The sequence below is a fragment of the Acomys minous genome (genome assembly GCF_964271855.1).
Source record: "Acomys minous genome assembly, chromosome: 10".
NCBI lineage: Eukaryota > Metazoa > Chordata > Mammalia > Rodentia > Muridae > Acomys > Acomys minous.
In genome coordinates, this window is record NC_140491.1 from 111,984,395 (window position 1) to 112,004,813 (window position 20,419).

The window sequence follows — 20,419 nt, forward strand, 5'->3', positions numbered from 1 at the left end:
TAAACCCCTATTACAGCGCCAGGCTCCCCACATTATTATCAAGGCCTGAGTTTGTCAAGCCGCCTCTTTAAGTGAAACCAACACTATTGGTTGTCTCAAGTCATGTTTACCTCACTATTGGGAGACTGTACAGAGATCCTTAAGATTTATGCTCTTGTTTTTATAGCTTGATTCTGTCCTAATACAACTCCAACCACGGCTTTCTTTGGCTTGTGTTAATTAGTGGAGTTAACAGAGTTGTCTCATGCCCTGTCAAACACAGCACAGATGATCCTTGTGTCTTGTCTTGTCTTACTGTTCTGTCATCTTCCCACAGCAGGGAATTTGTCTTTGAAGCTTCATTATACTGATGAGGGCACCAGCTCCACCCTCAGTATTTCAGGTACATAATCTGAAAGCACATTTCCTTACCCACTGCTGAGATGGGGGTAGGGGTGAAGGGGATAGAGGTAAGGGGTAGGAGTGAAGGGAGTAGGGGTGAGGGGGTAGGAGTGAAAGGGTAAAGGTAAGGAGGAAGAGGTAAAGAGCTGGGTAGGGGTGGAGTTGGTAAAGGTAGGGGTGAAGGGAGTTGGAGTGAGGGGGTGGGGGTGAAGGGAACAGGTGAGGGGGTGAGGGTGAAGGGAACAGGTGAGGGGGTGAGGGTGAAGGGAACAGGTGACGGAGTGAGGGTGAAGGGAACAGGTGAGGGGGTGGGGGTGAAGGGAACAGGTGAGGGGGTGGGGGTGAAGGGAACAGGTGAGGGGGTGGGGGTGAAGGGAACAGGTGACGGGGTGGGGGTGAAGGGAACAGGTGACGGGGTGGGGGTGAAGGGAACAGGTGAGGGGTGAGGGTGAAGGGAACAGGTGAGGGGGTGAGGGTGAAGGGAACAGGTGAGGGGGTGGGGGTGAAGGGAACAGGTGGGGGGGTGAGGGTGAAGGGAACAGGTGAGGGGGTGAGGGTGAAGGGAACAGGTGACGGGGTGGGGGTGAAGGGAACAGGTGACGGGGTGGGGGTGAAGGGAACAGGTGACGGGGTGGGGGTGAAGGGAACAGGTGAGGGGGTGGGGGTGAAGGGAACAGGTGAGGGGTGGGGGTGAAGGGAACAGGTGAGGGGGTGGGGGTGAAGGGAACAGGTGAGGGGGTGGGGGTGAAGGGAACAGGTGAGGGGGTGGGGGTGAAGGGAACAGGTGAGGGGGTGGGGGTGAAGGGAACAGGTGACGGGGTGGGGGTGAAGGGAACAGGTGAGGGGGTGAGGGTGAAGGGAACAGGTGAGGGGGTGGGGGTGAAGGGAACAGGTGAGGGGGTGGGGGTGAAGGGAACAGGTGAGGGGGTGAGGGTGAAGGGAACAGGTGACGGGGTGGGGGTGAAGGGAACAGGTGACGGGGTGGGGGTGAAGGGAACAGGTGACGGGGTGGGGGTGAAGGGAACAGGTGAGGGGGTGAGGGTGAAGGGAACAGGTGAGGGGGTGGGGGTGAAGGGAACAGGTGAGGGGGTGAGGGTGAAGGGAACAGGTGAGGGGTGGGGGTGAAGGGAACAGGTGAGGGGGTGAGGGTGAAGGGAACAGGTGAGGGGGTGAGGGTGAAGGGAACAGGTGAGGGGGTGAGGGTGAAGGGAACAGGTGAGGGGGTGAGGGTGAAGGGAACAGGTGGGGGGGTGAGGGTGAAGGGAACAGGTGAGGGGGTGAGGGTGAAGGGAACAGGTGAGGGGGTGGGGGTGAAGGGAACAGGTGAGGGGGTGGGGGCGAAGGGAACAGGTGAGGGGGTGAGGGTGAAGGGAACAGGTGAGGGGGTGGGGGTGAAGGGAACAGGTGAGGGGGTGGGGGTGAAGGGAACAGGTGAGGGGGTGAGGGTGAAGGGAACAGGTGACGGGGTGGGGGTGAAGGGAACAGGTGACGGGGTGGGGGTGAAGGGAACAGGTGACGGGGTGGGGGTGAAGGGAACAGGTGACGGGGTGGGGGTGAAGGGAACAGGTGAGGGGGTGAGGGTGAAGGGAACAGGTGAGGGGGTGGGGGTGAAGGGAACAGGTGAGGGGGTGGGGGTGAAGGGAACAGGTGAGGGGGTGAGGGTGAAGGGAACAGGTGAGGGGGTGGGGGTGAAGGGAACAGGTGAGGGGGTGAGGGTGAAGGGAACAGGTGAGGGGGTGAGGGTGAAGGGAACAGGTGAGGGGGTGAGGGTGAAGGGAACAGGTGAGGGGGTGGGGGTGAAGGAACAGGTGAGGGGGTGAGGGTGAAGGGAACAGGTGGGGGGGTGAGGGTGAAGGGAACAGGTGAGGGGGTGAGGGTGAAGGGAACAGGTGAGGGGGTGGGGGTGAAGGGAACAGGTGGGGGGGTGAGGGTGAAGGGAACAGGTGAGGGGGTGGGGGTGAAGGGAACAGGTGAGGGGGTGGGGTGAAGAAGGGGATAGGAGTGAGCAGGTAGGGGTGAAGCAGATATGGAGCAGAAGGGATAAACAGTGTGTTTTCTCTACCACTCCATGAATGTCATGTGAGGCAGAGCAAGATTAAGGAATACTATTTTCTACACTGAAAAAGATTAGAATAACAATAGCACATTCCACTGTATATGCCCCTCCAGTTTTCAATACTTCTGTAGATTATTCTATTTCATTATTGAAAGTGATGACCTGTGCATTTTCATATTTTAGGGTTTCTGGGCTATTCACTGACATATATTGATTCTAGAAGTCAAGAAGGGCCAAATGCTACTCATTTTATTTCACGTATAAGAAAAACACTTTCTGCTCTCAGCGGAGGGTGTTGCCTTCTGATGCTGATCCTATTTGACTATCTTCATCTTTTTAAATCCTAGAGAGCGGTCCCTCTGGGTGCTTACTCACAGACACCAGCACCGTACAAGCCTGGTCATAGGTAATAGCTTCTTTACTGGTGGGTATTTCTGCCTGTATCTTCTCTACACACTCAAGACCTACAGAATTACATCGGCTCTAGTATCTTTAGTTTTTAGCAGCCATCCTGTTTTTCTTACGACTCAGTGTGCTTTGGGGAGGATGTGAGACATACCTAAGAACACACAATCTCTTCTGGCAGATACTCATAGCATGTGAAAGAATGCTGGTAATCTCTACCAACATATACTGTGCAGTGGAATACAACCACCCAACCTAACAGTCACACATGGCATGCAAAGGGGTTTAGAAGAGAAAATAAGATTTGCTTAGCACTTGTCATGTCCTCACCTAGAAGACAGACAGAAACAATACTAACAACACACCATCCATCAGCTGAAAGAGATGAACTGACAGGCATGTTAAGAGTAGGGAACATTCACAAGCCAGTTTAAATCCCAGGAAAGGAAGAGATCGTGTCAACTCCCCAACACGGAGTGCCAGCTAACAGGCTGAGCCTTCACCAATAGGACTAAGGACTCGCCCTGGAAAATGAGGTTAAAAAAAAAAAAAACTGAGACGTGGGAATACAGCCCGAGGATCTAAAAGGAAGTCATCACCTTTGCATCACAGCTCTGCTGAGTCAGACATGTCCAAAGAGACGACATCAAACTGCCATTGTCTACTGAGTTTACACAGGAACAAAGATACAGGCAAAAGAAAAAAGAAAAGGAGGAGGAGGAGGAGGAGGAGGAGGAGGAGGAGAAGAAACTGCAGCCGCTGCAGCCACCACCACCACCAACCAGACACAGCTTAACAAAAGTTGCCCCGCTAACAAGTCAGTCAATCCCTAGGAAGTACTAAAGTAATGCGGGGAGCTGCGGCACTGAACCAGTAAAGAAGAAGTATTTCTTTTTAATTAGGTTTGTAGGCTACTGTTAGTGTTGATATAACGAAAGCCTGAGATTTCAAACAAACTGAAGTCACATCCTTCCAACAAACTGACCTCTAAGTCAAATGGAGGCACTGCTAGGACTTTACTCATAACTCTTGTGTGTCTGTAACAATGCACACACAGAAAAGGGGCCCACATACACCAGTGAGGGGTGACTATGCTCAGTCTGTGTATCTGGTTGCCTGTAACTACTCAAATCATACACGGCATTTCCATATTTTGCCTTACTTTACTTTTTTGCAGGAGAGAGAGCTTGAAGTATATGAAAATTAACTCATTGGGAATTATGCATCCATGAGCTGATGGTATAATTACAAAGTCATAATAAAAACACCAGTCACTCTGAAACTCAGTCAAAGAAACAGATATTAAATATAAAAAACAAGAAAAAAATCCCATCTAAACATTACATGTCTAAGGATCTAAAACATCAGACACATCCCATGGAAACAGATTTATAAGTCAGTAAATACTACTGTTTAAATACACCTCAGACTACTGCTTAATGCTTACAATGGAAGGCAGGTGTAGGACCACACATGTTGCCCACCAGGGAAGTTTTAGCTACAAGACACGTGGGACAGGAGTCAGCCCCCAGAAGGACCTCATGACATACCAGGAAAGGGTTAGCACCGTCATGAAGACTGAAGACTCAGAGAGCTCCTATGCACAGGCGGAAAGCCCCGAAGGAGGGTTATCAAGTACAGAAAGAACTTCTGGATGGTCTCAGAGGCAGTGGCAGTGTAAGACACGGGGGAGCAGTTAAATTTTGCCCTGGACATTAATTGGCACCATTAATCAAAACTACTCCAAGAAGAAAAGGCAAGTATTATATGTCTTTCATTTCGGTGGAAATGACACGGAGGCAGCTGAAAGCCATGCATTTCAGATCAGACATGTACTGCAGACATTAGCGACGTGATGCCTAATGAACCAGAGCCGAGGGCAGCAGTACAGTGCGCACGTGCAACAGACCTGTTTTACATGCGTTCAAAACTACTCTCACTCATGGCGGAAGATAGCATCTTTGAGGGTTGGAACACTGTTCAGGAGAGATGCTAGAAATGGAGAGAAAGGGAGGGAATAGGTGATGTGACCAGGAGCAAAAAAATTCAATTCAGTAACTGGAAGACTCTGGCTGACTTTCAAAAGAACAGTTCCCTGTACCGTGAGGGTAAGAGCTGACTGGAAGGTGCTGCAGAGTAGGGGTGAGGATGGGTGGACACGGAGCATGGGATTCTTCACGGCTGGCAGAGAAGAAGGCTGGAGAAACCGGCTTTAGCATAGATGGGTACATGAGCATCTCTACAGATCGCAAAAATAAACCAGCAGACAATTCTTTGCATAATTTTGTACTGATAAGCCCAGTTATTTTTCACCTTTAAAAAAATCTTCTAAAATAAAAATTAACACAATGTTAAATTATATACATTTTATAACTTAATTCAAACATAAAAGCATTGCCATTTTATGACAAATTTTATTTCTACAGATCTGTACAGTTTTTGTGACTAGACGTCTTCAGGGTGATTTTGCCTCTAGTATCATAAGATATTAAATATTATTAACAGTTTCTGCTTTAGTTCCAGAGTGACTACTGTGATATAAAAGATTACACTGAAACAATTATGCATACCTTCATCTTTAGCCCTCCTTCCCCAAAGACAAAGTGTCTTCAGAGTATTAATATTTTTGACAGCATTTTTCAAGAGAAAAGTTAAAAATAGTATTCTATTGTTATGTTCTTAAACGTCTAAACTGTTCTTCACAATAAACATGCTTATTTTTTATTATATACACATGCATACGTATGAAATTCCTGCCTAAAATACATGCAGCAACCATCAGAAGCAATGATTAGCTCGTCCTCACAGTCCTAAGAATGCCCTTTTAATAAGGCACTCGTGTTTAGAATTGGGATGTAACTACCAAATTAAATAAGATGCTTAAAGAAGACATTTATTAAGCACAAACAAGTTTTAATACATTATGAATACAATAGGAAAATGTCTTTCAATGAATACGATATATCAAAGATCTGAAGGGTTTTTCTTCATATAGACAATAAAAATAACCCATTTTGAAGAATTACAAAGTAAAGTCTTGAGGACACCACTATTCACTAACAGCCTAACTATGGTCTAACTATCCTACATCGCCTGGGAAGGAAGGGCAGCCATGTTGTATAGAGAACTCCTAAACTCCGATTAGCACCATTCAAAGCTTAGTATCCGTTGTCCACCTACAAACTGACAAGTCAGGTACAGCGTGAAAGCAGGGACTCTGGGCAGTCCCTCCTTCTAAGATACCTGGAGTCTACAGTCTCAAAGCCTGTCACATGACTGTGCCTCGGTAGCTGAGAGGCCTTAGCATTTAGAGAGGCGTGCTGTGGGAAGAAAGGAGGCTTATGCTGCTGTGAAATGCATCTTAATGAGCTGTGGCTGACCCTGCCGTATGCCAACAGCGAAGATGTGTGGGCATATGACCTGCAGCTCTGTGGAGCTGGGGACATTAGCTCTCCGCGGCCACCATTTCGGGATGTCTCAGCTGCTGCCTTTTGAGACTGACCAGTTTCATTCTGTCTCTGATGTGTTCTGCAGTAGAAGCCATGTCACTTGGACTCCCAAAGTATTGTTCAGTTCTAAAATCGGAACACACAGAAAACACACAGGTTAGCACAAATCCAATTTAACTGTAACAGGTGCATGAGCCAATGCTATCAAAAGTGCAATATAGCCTTTGAGTACAACCTCGTTCACCTGGGTCAGCACAGTGACTCGCCCCTGTGGCCCAGCTCTGCGGGGATTGTTCTGCAGGCAAGTCATGATGTTACGCTCCTTTTGATAGTTCAAAGGCAGGCGCTCCTAAAGATTTTCTCAGTACACACTATGAATGATGGTCTTCCAAGGGAACAAAATGGAAGTTCATGACACAAGCCCTTGTGCCTCCTATCTGAGTTCTTTCTATGCATTTGGCTCCAGGAGGCCCCCCACTGCTGTGACCTGAGAAAGTACAGTTATCCTCCCTGTCACCAGGCACAGGAACCAAGACAGCTGCAGTCACTGCTGGGAGGCAGGAAAAGAGCTGCGGCCGGAGGCTCCAGCCTGCCCTCTGCGCCCTCACATGACCGCGAAGTGAGGGCACCTTCCTCCTGTCTGCTGTCCTCTTGGCTTCTACCTTGGCTTCTCTCTTGTTTGAATCTAACTTCCTCTGCTCTACCTCTCAGTGACTGACAAGGTCTAGATCTCCAGGATGAAACTGGATTCTTTTCCCGGCTTGTTGACTTTTCCATCAGGTCACTTCACATTTGAGATAAAAAGGGAACAATGCAGATCAGGGCCTGATGCCTTTCCATACGAAAAATGAGGATGGCTTAGAGCCCCGTGAGCACGGGGCTGGAGCTGGATAGACCTGAGACTGCATCCTAAGTCAAACACCTAGAAACTGTGAAGCCTGGTCCTCGTCTTCATCTGACCCAGGCCCTTCAGGTCTAAGTCGTGAGTGGTCTGGATCCACCTGGGATGAGCCACGAAGGGGAAGAGTTAGAGCTGCCTGACGGGCGTATCTCATGAGTCCTTCCCTGGAGCACCCCTTTCTGAATGAGGCCCACAGTGTCATACCTCACTCTTACCACAGCTCAGGCTTGAAGCCCATGCCCCAAACTAATCTGTGATCCTCCACCTCCAAGGTGTCAAGGCACAAATCTGATGCCAGCAAACACCAACTGTCACTGTTGCCAACAGCTGGATTTGGACTTCTTTTCCGTTTACACTGGTTCACTGTAGGAGAGGAGAATGTGGGCCAAAATGAAGACACTTGGTGTTCCAAAGAACAGATTGGTAAGAACATGCACCCTACCCATCGGGGTAAACCACGGGAACAGTGAGTCTGTCCAACAGTGATTTCCCAACGGCTTCGATCTCCTCAAACTGTTCCTCATCATTAATCGCTTCAGGCTCTTCCGGGCAGTCTTGCAAAATCTGTAGCAAAGGAAAGGGCAGCACCAGTGAAGGAATGTGAAAAGAAGTTAGGCCCTTGCAAACTCTGCCAGCCGAAGCGGTCTGCTCCATGCTTAGTGTCTTCACGCGCATCACTGTACACGCCTGAGCTCGAGCTACGAGCGACTGGTAAACAAATCCCAAACACCAATGAAGTGTATCTCAAGTAACAATAAGACAATCAAGAGTAAAAACAACCTACAGTGATTTCTAGGAAAAAAAATAACGGAGCACTGTGTGGAAAAGGAAATGGAACTTGTGCTTAGAAATAAATAGTGTCTAGCTTCTAAGGCAACCATTTACTAAACGTTTAATGGGTGTGAATGTGAGACCAACTCTGTTCTTAAGGAGCTTACAGACTTCAAAACTCAAGGAAACTGTAAGCCACAACCAACCCCAAGTGTGCAAACACACCAGATGTGAAGGTCTGCCTCATTCCCCACAGCCAACGCCAAGTGTGCAAACACACCGGATGGGAAGGTCTGCCTCATTCTCCACAGCCAACGCCAAGTATGCAAACACACCGGATGGGAAGGTCGGCCTCGTTCCCCACAGCCAGCCCCGAGTATGCAAACACACGAGATGTGAAGGTCTGCCTTGTTCCTTTCCTCTGATTTCACTGGTTATAATTCACAAACAGGAAGCAGTTCCATCTTTGAAGATGTTTTATTCTTTTGTTTTTTACTTAAAAATTCAAGATGTGGGGCTGGAAAGATGGCTCAGTAGTTAAGAGCACTACTGACTGTTCTTCCAGAGGACCAGGGTTCAATTCCTAGCACCCACGTGGCAGCTCACAACTGTCTTGTAACTCCAGTTCCAAGGGATCTGACATCCTCACACTAATGCACATAAATACTTTTTTTTAAATACAGGATTTAATTGAGATACTCTCAGTTATTATGTTATATAATCTTTTTTACAGTTATAGTTGAGTTTATGTTTACTGATATAATATAAATTAAAAGTCAAGAAGAGAAATAGTGCAGGATGACAAAATATTTTACATAGGTTTGCCCAATTAAATAGGCCGTTATAAGTAAGATAAAGACCAAAGAGAAAAAGGAAAAGAGAAAAGAAAAGTAAAGAAGGGCTGGAGAGATGCTCAGTGGTTAAGAGCACTGGCTGCTTCCGGAGGACCCATTTTCAGTTCTCAGCAGCCACATGGCAGCTCACGGCTGTCTGTGGTTCTAGTCCCAAAGGACCCATCGCACCAGGCATGTGGTAACTGTATCTGCATGCAGACAAAATACCCATATGCATAAAATAAAATAAATAAGTTGTTAAAAGAAAAGAAGCACCAACTTTCTATTTAAAATCTCTTGACTGTATTTGTATATACCCTCTAAAGAGTTCTTGGTTTAAAAAAAAATCCTCACATTTAAAAACAGTCTCCTAAAGTGTTATCAGAAACACGAATGATTCTCTTTCTGCCACAGACGAGGCACTGTGCCCCAACCTGCAGCAGGCTTCAGGCCCTGCACTGGCTGCAGCTGCACAGGCATGCCCATCCATGTGCCTAGGATGAGCCATGAGATGAGGCACAACATTTAAGGTCTATACCTTTTCTGGATGAGTGGCATAGTGTGTAATAATAAAAACATCCACTGAAATAATTCATCAATAAACAAGCCAAGCATCCTCTGTCTGTTATACTTTCTTTCATCTTCATTAGGCCTTCGTTTTTCCGTTGTTTGTCTCTCTCTATGGCTCAGCCTGCCCTTGAACTTGTGTCCTGACTGGGCCGAGAGGTACTCACTGCCTGCAAAGCTCAGTGAGCAGGTGAGAGATCCAGCTATGACCGTTGCTAACAGTGTGCTTCACACATGAAATGTCTCTGGCCCTGGGGTTCCCTGTCACATCTGCCATCCTGAGGTGAGGCTACAGCTTAGCTTTCCATGTATTGCTGCACCTTTAAGGTCTCCTGCACACAAACCCCCACTGCGAGAGAGCAACACAAAACTGACTACCTAGTAAGTTTCCTTTTTTTCAATGGGAATGTCGGCGGCATCACCACTGTGAGGGGAAACTGGCTCTATCAGAAGTTTGCCCAGATTAATACTACTATTCTTAGTGCCAGCTTCTATAACTAATGACATGAAACTATGGAAAAATACTTTTTTTTCGTTTCATTAGTTTACTTGGACAGTCTTTATGCTAAATTATGGAATCACAAGGTAACTTTTAACACAGAACAGTCTCCTTTCCTGACCCAGGGAAAGAGCCTAGATGACAGAAAGTGAAGCAGAAGCCTGGAGCTAGACTGGACTGGGCGGGCGAGGAGAGACGTGGGGAGTCAGGACTCCTGTGCTTCTGGAATCCTCTGGCCAAGGTCTGCACCATGGGGTCAGACTTAGTATAGACATTCTTTTTTGTTGTTCAGGGTTTTTTTTTTCATTTTTTTTATTATTATAATTTATTCAGATTGCATCCCGATGTTATCCCCTCACTTGTATCTTCCCGTTCTCCCCTCCCTCCTTCGTCCACCCTATTCCTCTCCCCTAGACCTCTGACAGAAGGGGACCTCCTCCCCTACCATAATAACCACAGCCTGTCAGGTCTCATCTGGGTAACCTGCTTCCCCTTCCTCTGTGTGCCTACTGGACCTCCCGACCAAGGGGAATTGGGGCACCAGAGTTCACATCAGAGGCAGACATGAGGTAGAGAATGAGTTGCCCATTGGCTAGATCTGAATAGGGGGGGGGTCTAGGTTTACTGCAGGCCTTGTGCTTGATTGGTATAGCCGTTTGTGCAGAACCTCCTGGGTCCAGATCCCAGACTCAACGGTCCCCTTGTGGGGCTCCTGAACCCTCTGGTTCCTTCCATCCCCCCCAACACACACATTCAAATAAACCTTAGCAACAGAACAAACAAGAACAGTAACACAGATTAATCACGTAATTACATTATTCCAATTAACATTTTTAAACATTAGCAACTTTTTTTTAAGGGAATACAACGGGCCTGGAGAGGGTTCAATGGTTAAGAATGCATCAACTTTTCCAAAGGCCTTGGGCTCAATTCCTACGATCCACATGGCAATGCACAACTGTCTATAACTCCAGTCCCAAGGGAATCTGACAGCCTCTTCTGGATAAGTTTTTAAAGCTCCCACCTACCTTTTCAGCATTTGAGTGAAAGGCAATAGCCATTTCCAACCTATGCACTCTCTCTTCAGATGCTACTGTAAACTGCTTCCACACTCTGTTCAGACGAGGAAGTGTGTCCCCTGAGGACCGGGAGGTACAGCGCAAAGACTGGCACAGCACGACCGTGGCCTGCAGCAGCTGCCTGCCATAATCGTAAGTGCTCTAAGGAGGAAAATAACCACCACTTAGAATACAAGCAATTCAAACGGAGGGGAAGGGAGAGGCTGTGGCACCACAGTACATTAATACTACACAATCCAGTGGTTCAGATATCTGCAGGAATTAACACATACAGCAATTTATCTAGTTAGGTCCTAGGTTTGCGGCTGTTAAAACTTCTAGCCCTGGTCTGTGCTCGCCGTCTCAGTCAGCTAAATTCTACTGGCCAAAGGATGTCAGCTCTCTGATTACCAAAAGGAGGCAGTGAAGTTAGCTACATACTTTATATCACATTTAGGAAAGTAAAATATAACTGTGTGAACTCTGTGTTAGGGAAAACACACAAACAACCTGTCGAACCCAAAACAATCCTGTGCTAATTCTAGTGAGCTACGAGAACTGCTGCTTCTAATTTGCTGTTATTAACGAATGCCTCACATTCACTCTGTGAACGGTTAGACGGTCTACACAAGGGCTCAGAATGTCATACGACGTGCAGGGAGCACAGAGACCCTCCACTCAGGAGCCAAGCCCTCCTGAGTCTATGTGGGTCAGGCTCAGTGCCCCAGCTGGTGCATCCTTAGCTCTGTTTAACAGAACTGACCTTCTTAGGCCTGGGAGGTTAAGCCACACTAGGACCTTGCAGAAAGCTGTTCACACACTGCAAGTAGAAAAGAAGACAAGTTCTGTCTGTACCTGTGCAACGTCGACAAATTTTCTATGCTTTTCCAGTAAAACCTTCGTTTCCTGAGCATCGTCGCCCAGCCTGATGTGGGTCTTCAGCAGGGCATCCAGAAGTTCACTGAGCCACTCCACCGCCTACATGGAAATGCAGAATAAAACTGGACTCAGAATTCATTTCCTACACAAAAATTACTCCTTTTGACTAGTTAGTTCTTGAATCCTAACCTTGGTTTTAGCATTCATTCAATGCCACGGTCTATGAACTAACGGTCTCCATTCCTCCTCAAACTCCTGTCTCAGATGTCGAGGCTGGACCTCCTGAAGAGATGTGCTCAATGTAAAACCAGCATCACATGACAGAAGGCCATGGGTCCCAGTATAAAGTCCTGCTGGGATCTCATTACAGCTTACATAGCACTGAGAACTCTTTTGTGGGGCTTCACTACCCTTCACTCCAGGATAAAATGAATAACTGAGCTGACAAAAAGAATTAATAAATGTTCCCAATCTCTAAACCAACATAGAATTTCACTGGGGTGGGTGTGGGGGCATCAAATGAAATCAGTAAACTAGTTAGAATACCAAGCTTTATTCTCTACAGGAGAAATGAGAGCCTGACATAACAAACTGACTTTCTTAGCACCATAGGAGTTCACTCTGTTCACAGTTATGTGAATTTAACCTTCTGAGTTAACTTATAATGAACTTGCTCTAAGCTAACTTCCTATGCGGTTGACCGGGCCTTACCTGGGAAGCATCCTCTTCACATTTAAACAACTGCACCATCTGAAGCATCTTCAGCCTCCGCACGTCTACCATGTCCTCACATCTGATGGACCAAACACAAACTCAGCTTACTACTCTGGTTCCAGTGATTCTCTGACACGCATGTTTAACAGAACACTAAAGTACTTAGTCCTATGCTATGGATATTGCAACTATTATTTTGTACTGACTTGTCAGAAGTTTATGAATAGCTAATCTATTATCTATGTTACATCAAGACCTCAAAATACCTGGCACGGTACTGAATGACAAACCCTCTTGAGGATAGCATGGATTCTGCAAAATATTGAAGCAAAGCATGAATGCAGCGACCCACCAAAACCCAAAGAAACCTCCATTGCCAACTTTATTAAACAAGCTTCAAAGATAAAAATATAAAAGTTTAGAAGATGATGGTTTTTTTTGAAATTTAATTAATATATTTTGTCAAATAATATTATCTGAAATAATATTAATTTCTTAATTAAATTTTTTATCTATACTCTTTAAGAAAAAAAAAACAACCCACAGATCTTTTGAGTGAGCAACTGTCTTGGTCTGCACGGATAATATACACAGTGAACTCAAACAGTGTCTCGGTGTAACTGAGACCTGACCCACTTCCTTCATTCCCACACAGTTCCGTGTGTGAGAAGCAGGAAGGGCTCTCCTGTAAAGCCCCACCCAGCAGAAACGAGTACCGCAGCCGGAGTCGGAGCTCCTGAAGAAAGTCTAATGATAACCCAGAACTAGCTACCAACAAGCTACTTTTAAAATAACTATTTCTCAGTCTCAGCCAGATGTAGCTCGTTAAGGTAAGTCTGTAAGTGACAGAAGGAAAACAATGGCCATTGGTTCTAAAACGTAATACCAAATATGTAAGACACCTTAATTATAAAGATGACCAAGACATATAAGTGCATACATATCTTGTGTCATTGGGAAAATAATACAGTTTAGATTAAATTTAGATTGCATGCCATCTAAGCACACAAGAGACAAACCAGAAAACGTTCATGGGAAATGACCTGTAGATAGGCGTATCGATAACATTTGTTACAGACCCATGTAAACGCTCTGTGGGGTGGAGAGGAGCAAGGGACTCACTTGCCTAGCCTAAGCATCCACTGGACAGAAAGCAAGAGGAAAAGAAGAATTCCTGGGTGCACGAAACCCACAGCATATCTGAGAAACAACGTAAGAGCAATACTGTGGAAGCTACAGACACTGTGACTGGAGAGTGAAGGCAGCCTCCCTGAGGACACAGCTCCATCTCAGAAGACGGACCCGGTGCAATCCCCCCCTGCACATTTATCCGTCTGTGGACAGCAGTCCATGTCAGCCATCTGCAACCAGCCTCCCTCTCACTGCAGGTCCGTGGCTCCACCCTGCAGAAGGCACGATGAATACTGGCAGGCGAGCCCTGAGGCCGCACAGCTGCCTGGCTGTGAGCTACAGGCTGATGGAGAACCTTTAAGATGGATAACAGTGAAAATGAGCACCGGTTGTCAAGAACAGTCAGTTCAGACACTGAGGCGAAAGATGGATGATCCACAGTTGGGGCAGAACTGGTGCCTTACAAGGCAGTCCAATTAAAAGTCACAGAGGCAACTGTAAAAAGACCTGTGCAACCACCAGCTGGGGCGGTTGAATGACACGGCCTGTGGCCTTCAGGGTCATGAGTAGTCTAGACCCTGTGCCTGTTAGTGAACAGCACCCGGTAGTGTAGAACCAGATGGAGATGAAGCGGATGTGAAACTCCTACGCCTGTCTGGACATGAATTGGCCCCTGGGGGTGATAGCAAGGTTCCACAGGAAAAAAGCCGAGTTGGAGGAAGATGATGACGATAGGAAACTGAAGAAGCCGCCCTGTATGAGATCCTCCAGCCAAAAATGAAAAAAAATGCAAAAATAAATAAAGTATAAAATACAAAAAAGAATGGAAAAAAAACTTAAAAATATCAACACCAAGACCAAAAGGTCAAGAATCTAAAACAAACAAACAAAAGAACGGGGGGGGGGGGGGGGGCAGTCCAAAGGACCTAGTTCTGTAGAAGACATTAAGGCAACAACGCAACCAACTTTAGAAAAGGAGGGTTCTCTTCCCAAAGTGGAAGCCAAGTTCAGCGATTACATGAAGAATTGCTTCCAGATGACTAAGGAGGCTCCTTGAGATCTCCGGCAGTGGAAGAAGTTGCTTTAAGAAATACAGAAGGAGGGAGGGAGGGGGAACGGGAAGATACAAGTGAGGGGATAACAAATGAGATGTTATCTGAATAAATTACTCAAATAAAAAAAATTTTTTAAAAAAGAAAAAATAAATTGAGATGCTCCATCTTACTTCAGCTCTGGTATCTGGCTGTCTTTTTTATAACGCGAAGTGAGGACTTTCCCACCGTGTCTAGTAATGTTGTCCAGATTCCGCTCCCAAGAGCTGTCTAGATGCCTGTTTCCTTTTCAAGGATGCAAATACACCTTTACGTAGCTTTAAGCATGCTTGGAATGTTAGGATAGGGCGGAGTAACAGTGGCAGTCGGAAACACAAAGCGGTGGGGAGACAAACACAAAGGTGTGACAAGGCCTAGATATTCTAACAACAGAAACAAGAGTCAAGGGCTTCATCTGCTCTTTGTGCCTGAGTGGATTACTCTTGTCTCCAACAGGCGGATGAGCAGCAAGATGCAAGGCAGAGAAGAGCAAGTCCTGGGCATCTGATTGGGAGGAAGAGAGCAGGAGGATTAAGGACTTACAAATACATTCTCAATCTGGTAGCTGACAGCAACTTGACCAGGAGACTAAGAAACAGCAGAGATTGGGGAGCAATGACTCTGATCTAGACAGAGTAGGCCTGAGGGGACATCCAACCAGAGACCCTCTGGAGGCAACCTGAGCCTGGAGCTCTGGGTAACCAGCAAGCCCTGAGGGTGCAGGGCAGACTAGAGAAAGCACTCAGGAGAATGAGCCCCACAAGCCCTGGAACTCACAATGTTAGGAACAGAAAGAGAAAACAGGAGGGACGGAGCCAAGAGAGTGTCACTGACTTTCAAAGAGAGAGAGAGTACCATTGCTGTATCCATTGCTCCTTAGAGTCAAGAGGGTCGAGTCTAAAATATTCCATGGATTTTTCCGAGATTGAGCATTTATTACATGTAGGAATTAGAAGTTACTCATAACATTAGAACAAAATATAGACACGAATTGTGAGGGCAGAAAGGAGAACAAAGAGGGACAGAAAATAAACTTCAGGAAGTAAGGGACACAGGTTAGACCTGCGAATGACTGAGCTGTGAGGAGGCGCGGTGACAGCACAGGACAGCGGGCTGAGAGCAAGCCGCAGTCCAGGATGCCTCTATGTGTACCATCACCTGCTAGTCTTCATATTGGAGAGAACTAAGCAGCCACAGGAGGAACCAGAACCTGGCCGGGGGACAACCACTGCTAGAGTGACAAGACAGGTGAGTGAGAAGCCGGGACACATAAGCAGACTCACCCCAGAAGCTGCCAGAGCCATCACACGCCACAGTAAGGTGCAAAAGGGAGCCCTGCCCTGTGACTCTTCATGATGCCGAACGGAAATATCCGTGAAACTCTTTGCATGACTTAAGTCTGCAAGTGTGCATATTCCATAAACCCATGCTGGATTACATGTGTGCGCCTTTTCTTGCCTCTATAACTCTAATCTTTAACTTTCTGACACTTCCAGGTCGCTATTGTAGACGGAGCACCTAGAACAGTGGCCCTCAGCCTCCTCAATGCTGCCAACCTTTAATACAGTTCCTCATGTTGTCGTGGCCTCAACTGAAAAATTATTTTGTTGCTACTTCATAACTGTAATTTTGCTACTATTATGAGTCATACTGGAGATATCTGATATGCAGGATATCTGACATGTGACGTTCAAAGAGGTCATGACACCACAGCTTGAGAGTCACTGCTCAGAAGCCTTAAGTTAGTGCCTGTTGGTCTAGCAAGAGAAATAAAACCAATGTTGGTCCACTGTCCAATGCTACAACCAACAAAGCAATGGACATGTGACATAGGAAGAAGTGATGAAGAAACAACTAGGTAAGAGTTAACAGAACTCTAAACAAACAGGAAACAGAAAAGCACTTCTCACAAAAGAAAGAAAGAAAGAAAGAAAGAAAGAAAGAAAGATGGATGAAGTCTTCTTAAAGCAGATAGGAACATTGAGTGTAACTAAAACCTTTACAACCAGTAAAAGGAAAGAGGGGACTCTTCCGCTGGTGAACTGGCATTAGTGTCAGAACAATTATATATAATAATGATCACATTCACCCCAAACCTACTGTGTGTGTGTGCGCGTGTGTGCGTGCATGCGCGCGCGCGCGCGCATGTGTATCAAAACAGGTAAGAGATTTGAGTCCATATGCGAAACATAGAGCATGTAACTTCTAGCTTAGCATCACATTATCTGGTAAATCGGACATTGGCTTTGAGACTTTGCCTTTGTTTCCTGAGCTGCATGTCTTCCATCACTCCTTGTATGTGGTCCACGTTCTCTTTATTTTCAATAGTTACATCCTTTCCATAGGCCCAGGAAGCCTGATTGGAGATCTGATCCAGGAGACCTTGGCCTTTTTCTCGTAAGCCTTGCAATCCCACATCTAAAACAAACAACACTGGGTTGACTCTCTTAATAAGGGTGTTTCCCCCTCAACACTAGACATGGGTACCAAATGCAGACGCTTAGACGCCGGCATGCCGGGATGCAGACCTTTGACTAGATCAGGCGACAGAACTTTTAAACGGGGCTCAGAGGGAAACTCTTCCTGTTGCCACATTCTCCTAAAGGGGAATCTTCAAAACACAATTCTGCATAGATAACTACCTTTAAAACCAAAAAGTGTAAGATTTCCCATTTCACCAGGTATGATTGTCTATTTTTTTTCCCTTTTGCTTTTGTGCTCCAATTTTTAGGGCAACTGTGCACATAATTTGTTTTAAAAGGTATAAAGTTTTGCAAGATTTCAAAAACCACTCATAATATATAGTCAAAGTAAAAGGGTGAGCACTGTGAGGAGGGCTGCCGTGGATCACATGCAACGGGAGACTCCATGTTAGGTGCGCACAGGAGTTCTCTTTTGAGGAAAGTGTGGCTCAAGAAAAGTTCTGCCACTGAGCAGGCGGATCGCTGTGAGTTCGAGGCCAGCCTGGTCTACAAAGTGAGTCCAGGATGGCCAAGTACACAGAGAAACCCTGTCTCGAAAAACAAAACAAAACAAACAAGAAAAGTTCTGATACTTTAAGAGCATGCTTAGCATATGAATTATTAAATAGCATTATGCATATCATCCATTAACAAAGGCTGTAAGCAAGTAAATGTCAATACAAAAGTGCCTTTTAAATTAATTCCCTGAAGTTGTTTTCATGATGAATTAATTTGGTTCAATCATGTGTCATCGCTTTCTACAAACTATGTTCTGCATCTTCCCCGTTCATCCCTTTTATAAAATGCTCCCTCTCAGGTGTGCCTGCTACTGCAAACACACCGGAAGGGTCTTGATGTCAAGTGACAGAGCTGGGCTAGTGACACTGGACCACACTTCCCATGGACATTATTCCTAGTGTGGAGATACAATGCACAGAATCAAACCAACTATTTTTTTTTCTCTTGGTTTAGAATAGAGCAACAGCAACAAAATCATCACATAAAACACAGTTCGAGGCATGCAGGGTTTGCCGTGGGACACTCACAGCTAATTACAGTTTCTGCATGCATTACAAATAACTGTCCCTGGAATATGCAAGACATAGCACCTTTAGACCACTGAGTGACAGCAAGGTGAAAGGCCAGTGATGGCAGGACTGACCAACCACAATAAAAATTAAGTGTTTTAGCCTAAATTATAACCCTTAAAGGGAATAAAACCTTTCAATATTATATTTTTTATGTTCCCTACAAATATTAATTAGTATATAAATTAACTAATCATGGTAATATATTTTAAAGAACTTTTTCGGTTTCAGCATTTTTAAGATCTGCTTACCAACACTTTTCAGCTTCTCTTCAAGCAGTTTTAAAGTTTGCTGAATCGATGCTCCATCAGCCGGTGCTACGTCTACGCACAACATCCCTAATAAGCCATCCAACTGCTGAGACAACTAAAGCAGAGGGACAAAGAGACAACCCTGAAGTAACCGGCATCTCGAATCTTCAATGATTAACGAGTTTTATCTAACGAGGTCATCACAAATCCACTTGGAAAGACTATGCAGTTAAAAGATAAGACGAGCAATCAGAATGCACGTTATCTAGGAGATGGGGCGTACAGATGCAGGCACCGGGAAGGTCAGCAGAGTGCAAGAAGATACCGGTGGTTCTGTTTCTGTCTATGTTTCAAAACACGTGTACTGAGAAACCATCAGAGTGAACAACTAGCTTGGCATGCTCTAGTTAGATGGCAGGTTCAATTGCATGCAGAATAACAATCTAACTTTTAATTAAAGAATTTCATTTCATTATCTCCACCAGCAAATTACTGTCCCAGAAAAGTCATCATGGGGCATGCAAAACCACACAAGTTGTGTATAGATTGTGTGGAGCGTTTGGAGAAAGCAACTGGAGCAGGGACTCACATCTTGGGCCACACCATGGAATTCCAAAGCTGCCTGCAGGAGATTCTGCCTGAACTCTAGCTGACTGGCCTGTCGGTAGCAAACGTCGCTAAGCTGTTGCTGCAGAGACTTCAACTCCACAAGGTCTTCCTCGTCCCCAGCGTTTAAGAGTGCTGCAATCTGCTGGTTAAGCTCCACGTACACTGCAAACCACTCCTGTAACAGGGACATTACAAAGCAAAGTGAAGAAGGCGAGATTAGCGCCTGGAGCACTGTTTATCATTTCTTAAGAAGAGAAACAAATTTTTGTAAGGCAGAATTATTCAAATAGACGGTAAGTCCCCTGTCATCAGACCCTTCCACTGTGATCCCTGAAGCCAGCAAAACCACCCTCTCCTTTGCCTTCGAAATGGCCCCTTCTCCCCTGCTCGAAGGGAAGCCCATTTAACTCAGGAAACTCAGGGCCCCCGAGGTTCTCCCACAGTCCTCATCACCAACCGCCCCTAAGCGCTGGGTGAGTTCAAACGTAGGCCTGTTCCTCGTTACTATCACAGGACTCTTTCTTGTCTGCGCCCCCAAACTTCACCACCTTCTCAGTGCAGGCTGCTGAATTTGAATTTCACCCTACCACGTCCCCACGTCCACAGAGGGGTGTGGCAGCGGCTCGGCTTTCTTTCAGCAACATTTCCACCGTACACACATCTACCAGCACCAGCTCCTGAGCTCGACCTCTCGATTCCCAGATTCTCCTTCCCGACTATATGATCCTCACTTCACCTCGCTGACCTGAGAGACCATAAACACCGATTGCCTACGACTACACTGCTCCCCAAACCCCAATTACATGAATCTGAGATTGATCTGATCGCCAAGCTCTGACCCCAACTGTCTCCTTAGCAGGCTCACACCTGTAACTCCATGGCCCGCCAATCGATGGCCAGGGTTACTGTCCGGGACCTGTCCGCCTCTTGTTCTTTCTTCTACCCATGTAGAAGGTTATTTCTCCCTCCGCTTAGAGCCATGCCGTGCTGCCTGCTGGAGACTACTGACCCCAAGCTAGAACATGGTTTCCCTGTCTACTGCGACTGCACCAGCTCACATGGCTAAGGTACTACAGTCCCGTTCTATACAATGGCAGCAGCAGCAGAATGCATAATACAACGAAGCTCCACAGATTATGACTGTGAGCGACATCACAGTCAACTCGCTCAATGTTTATGTTACATAAAGATACAATTCCAGCACTTGCTTCCTGCACCACTGTTGGGTGATGAACGGCAGGAAGTACATAGACCTTTTAAGGTTGTCACTAACA

General features: G+C 46.1%; 1 protein-coding gene across 5 annotated transcripts in view; it reads right to left on the reverse strand.

Annotated features, from left to right (window-relative positions):
- Nucleotides 1-5,190: 5,190 nt before the first annotated feature.
- SESTD1 (SEC14 and spectrin domain containing 1) overlaps nt 5,191-20,419 on the reverse strand; it is a 91,447-nt gene continuing 76,218 nt past the window's right edge. For all 5 annotated transcript variants that reach the window (XM_084798505.1, XM_084798507.1, XM_084798506.1 and 2 more), the window contains exons 11-18: nt 19,126-19,320; nt 18,537-18,651; nt 16,994-17,153; nt 12,511-12,592; nt 11,776-11,898; nt 10,891-11,082; nt 7,635-7,756; nt 5,191-6,417 (exon numbers count right to left, since the gene is read on the reverse strand). In XM_084798505.1, the coding sequence (XP_084654631.1) occupies nt 6,288-6,417; nt 7,635-7,756; nt 10,891-11,082; nt 11,776-11,898; nt 12,511-12,592; nt 16,994-17,153; nt 18,537-18,651; nt 19,126-19,320 (1,119 nt within the window). In that variant the 3' untranslated portion in view covers nt 5,191-6,287. The remainder of the gene's footprint in view (nt 6,418-7,634; nt 7,757-10,890; nt 11,083-11,775; nt 11,899-12,510; nt 12,593-16,993; nt 17,154-18,536; nt 18,652-19,125; nt 19,321-20,419) is intronic.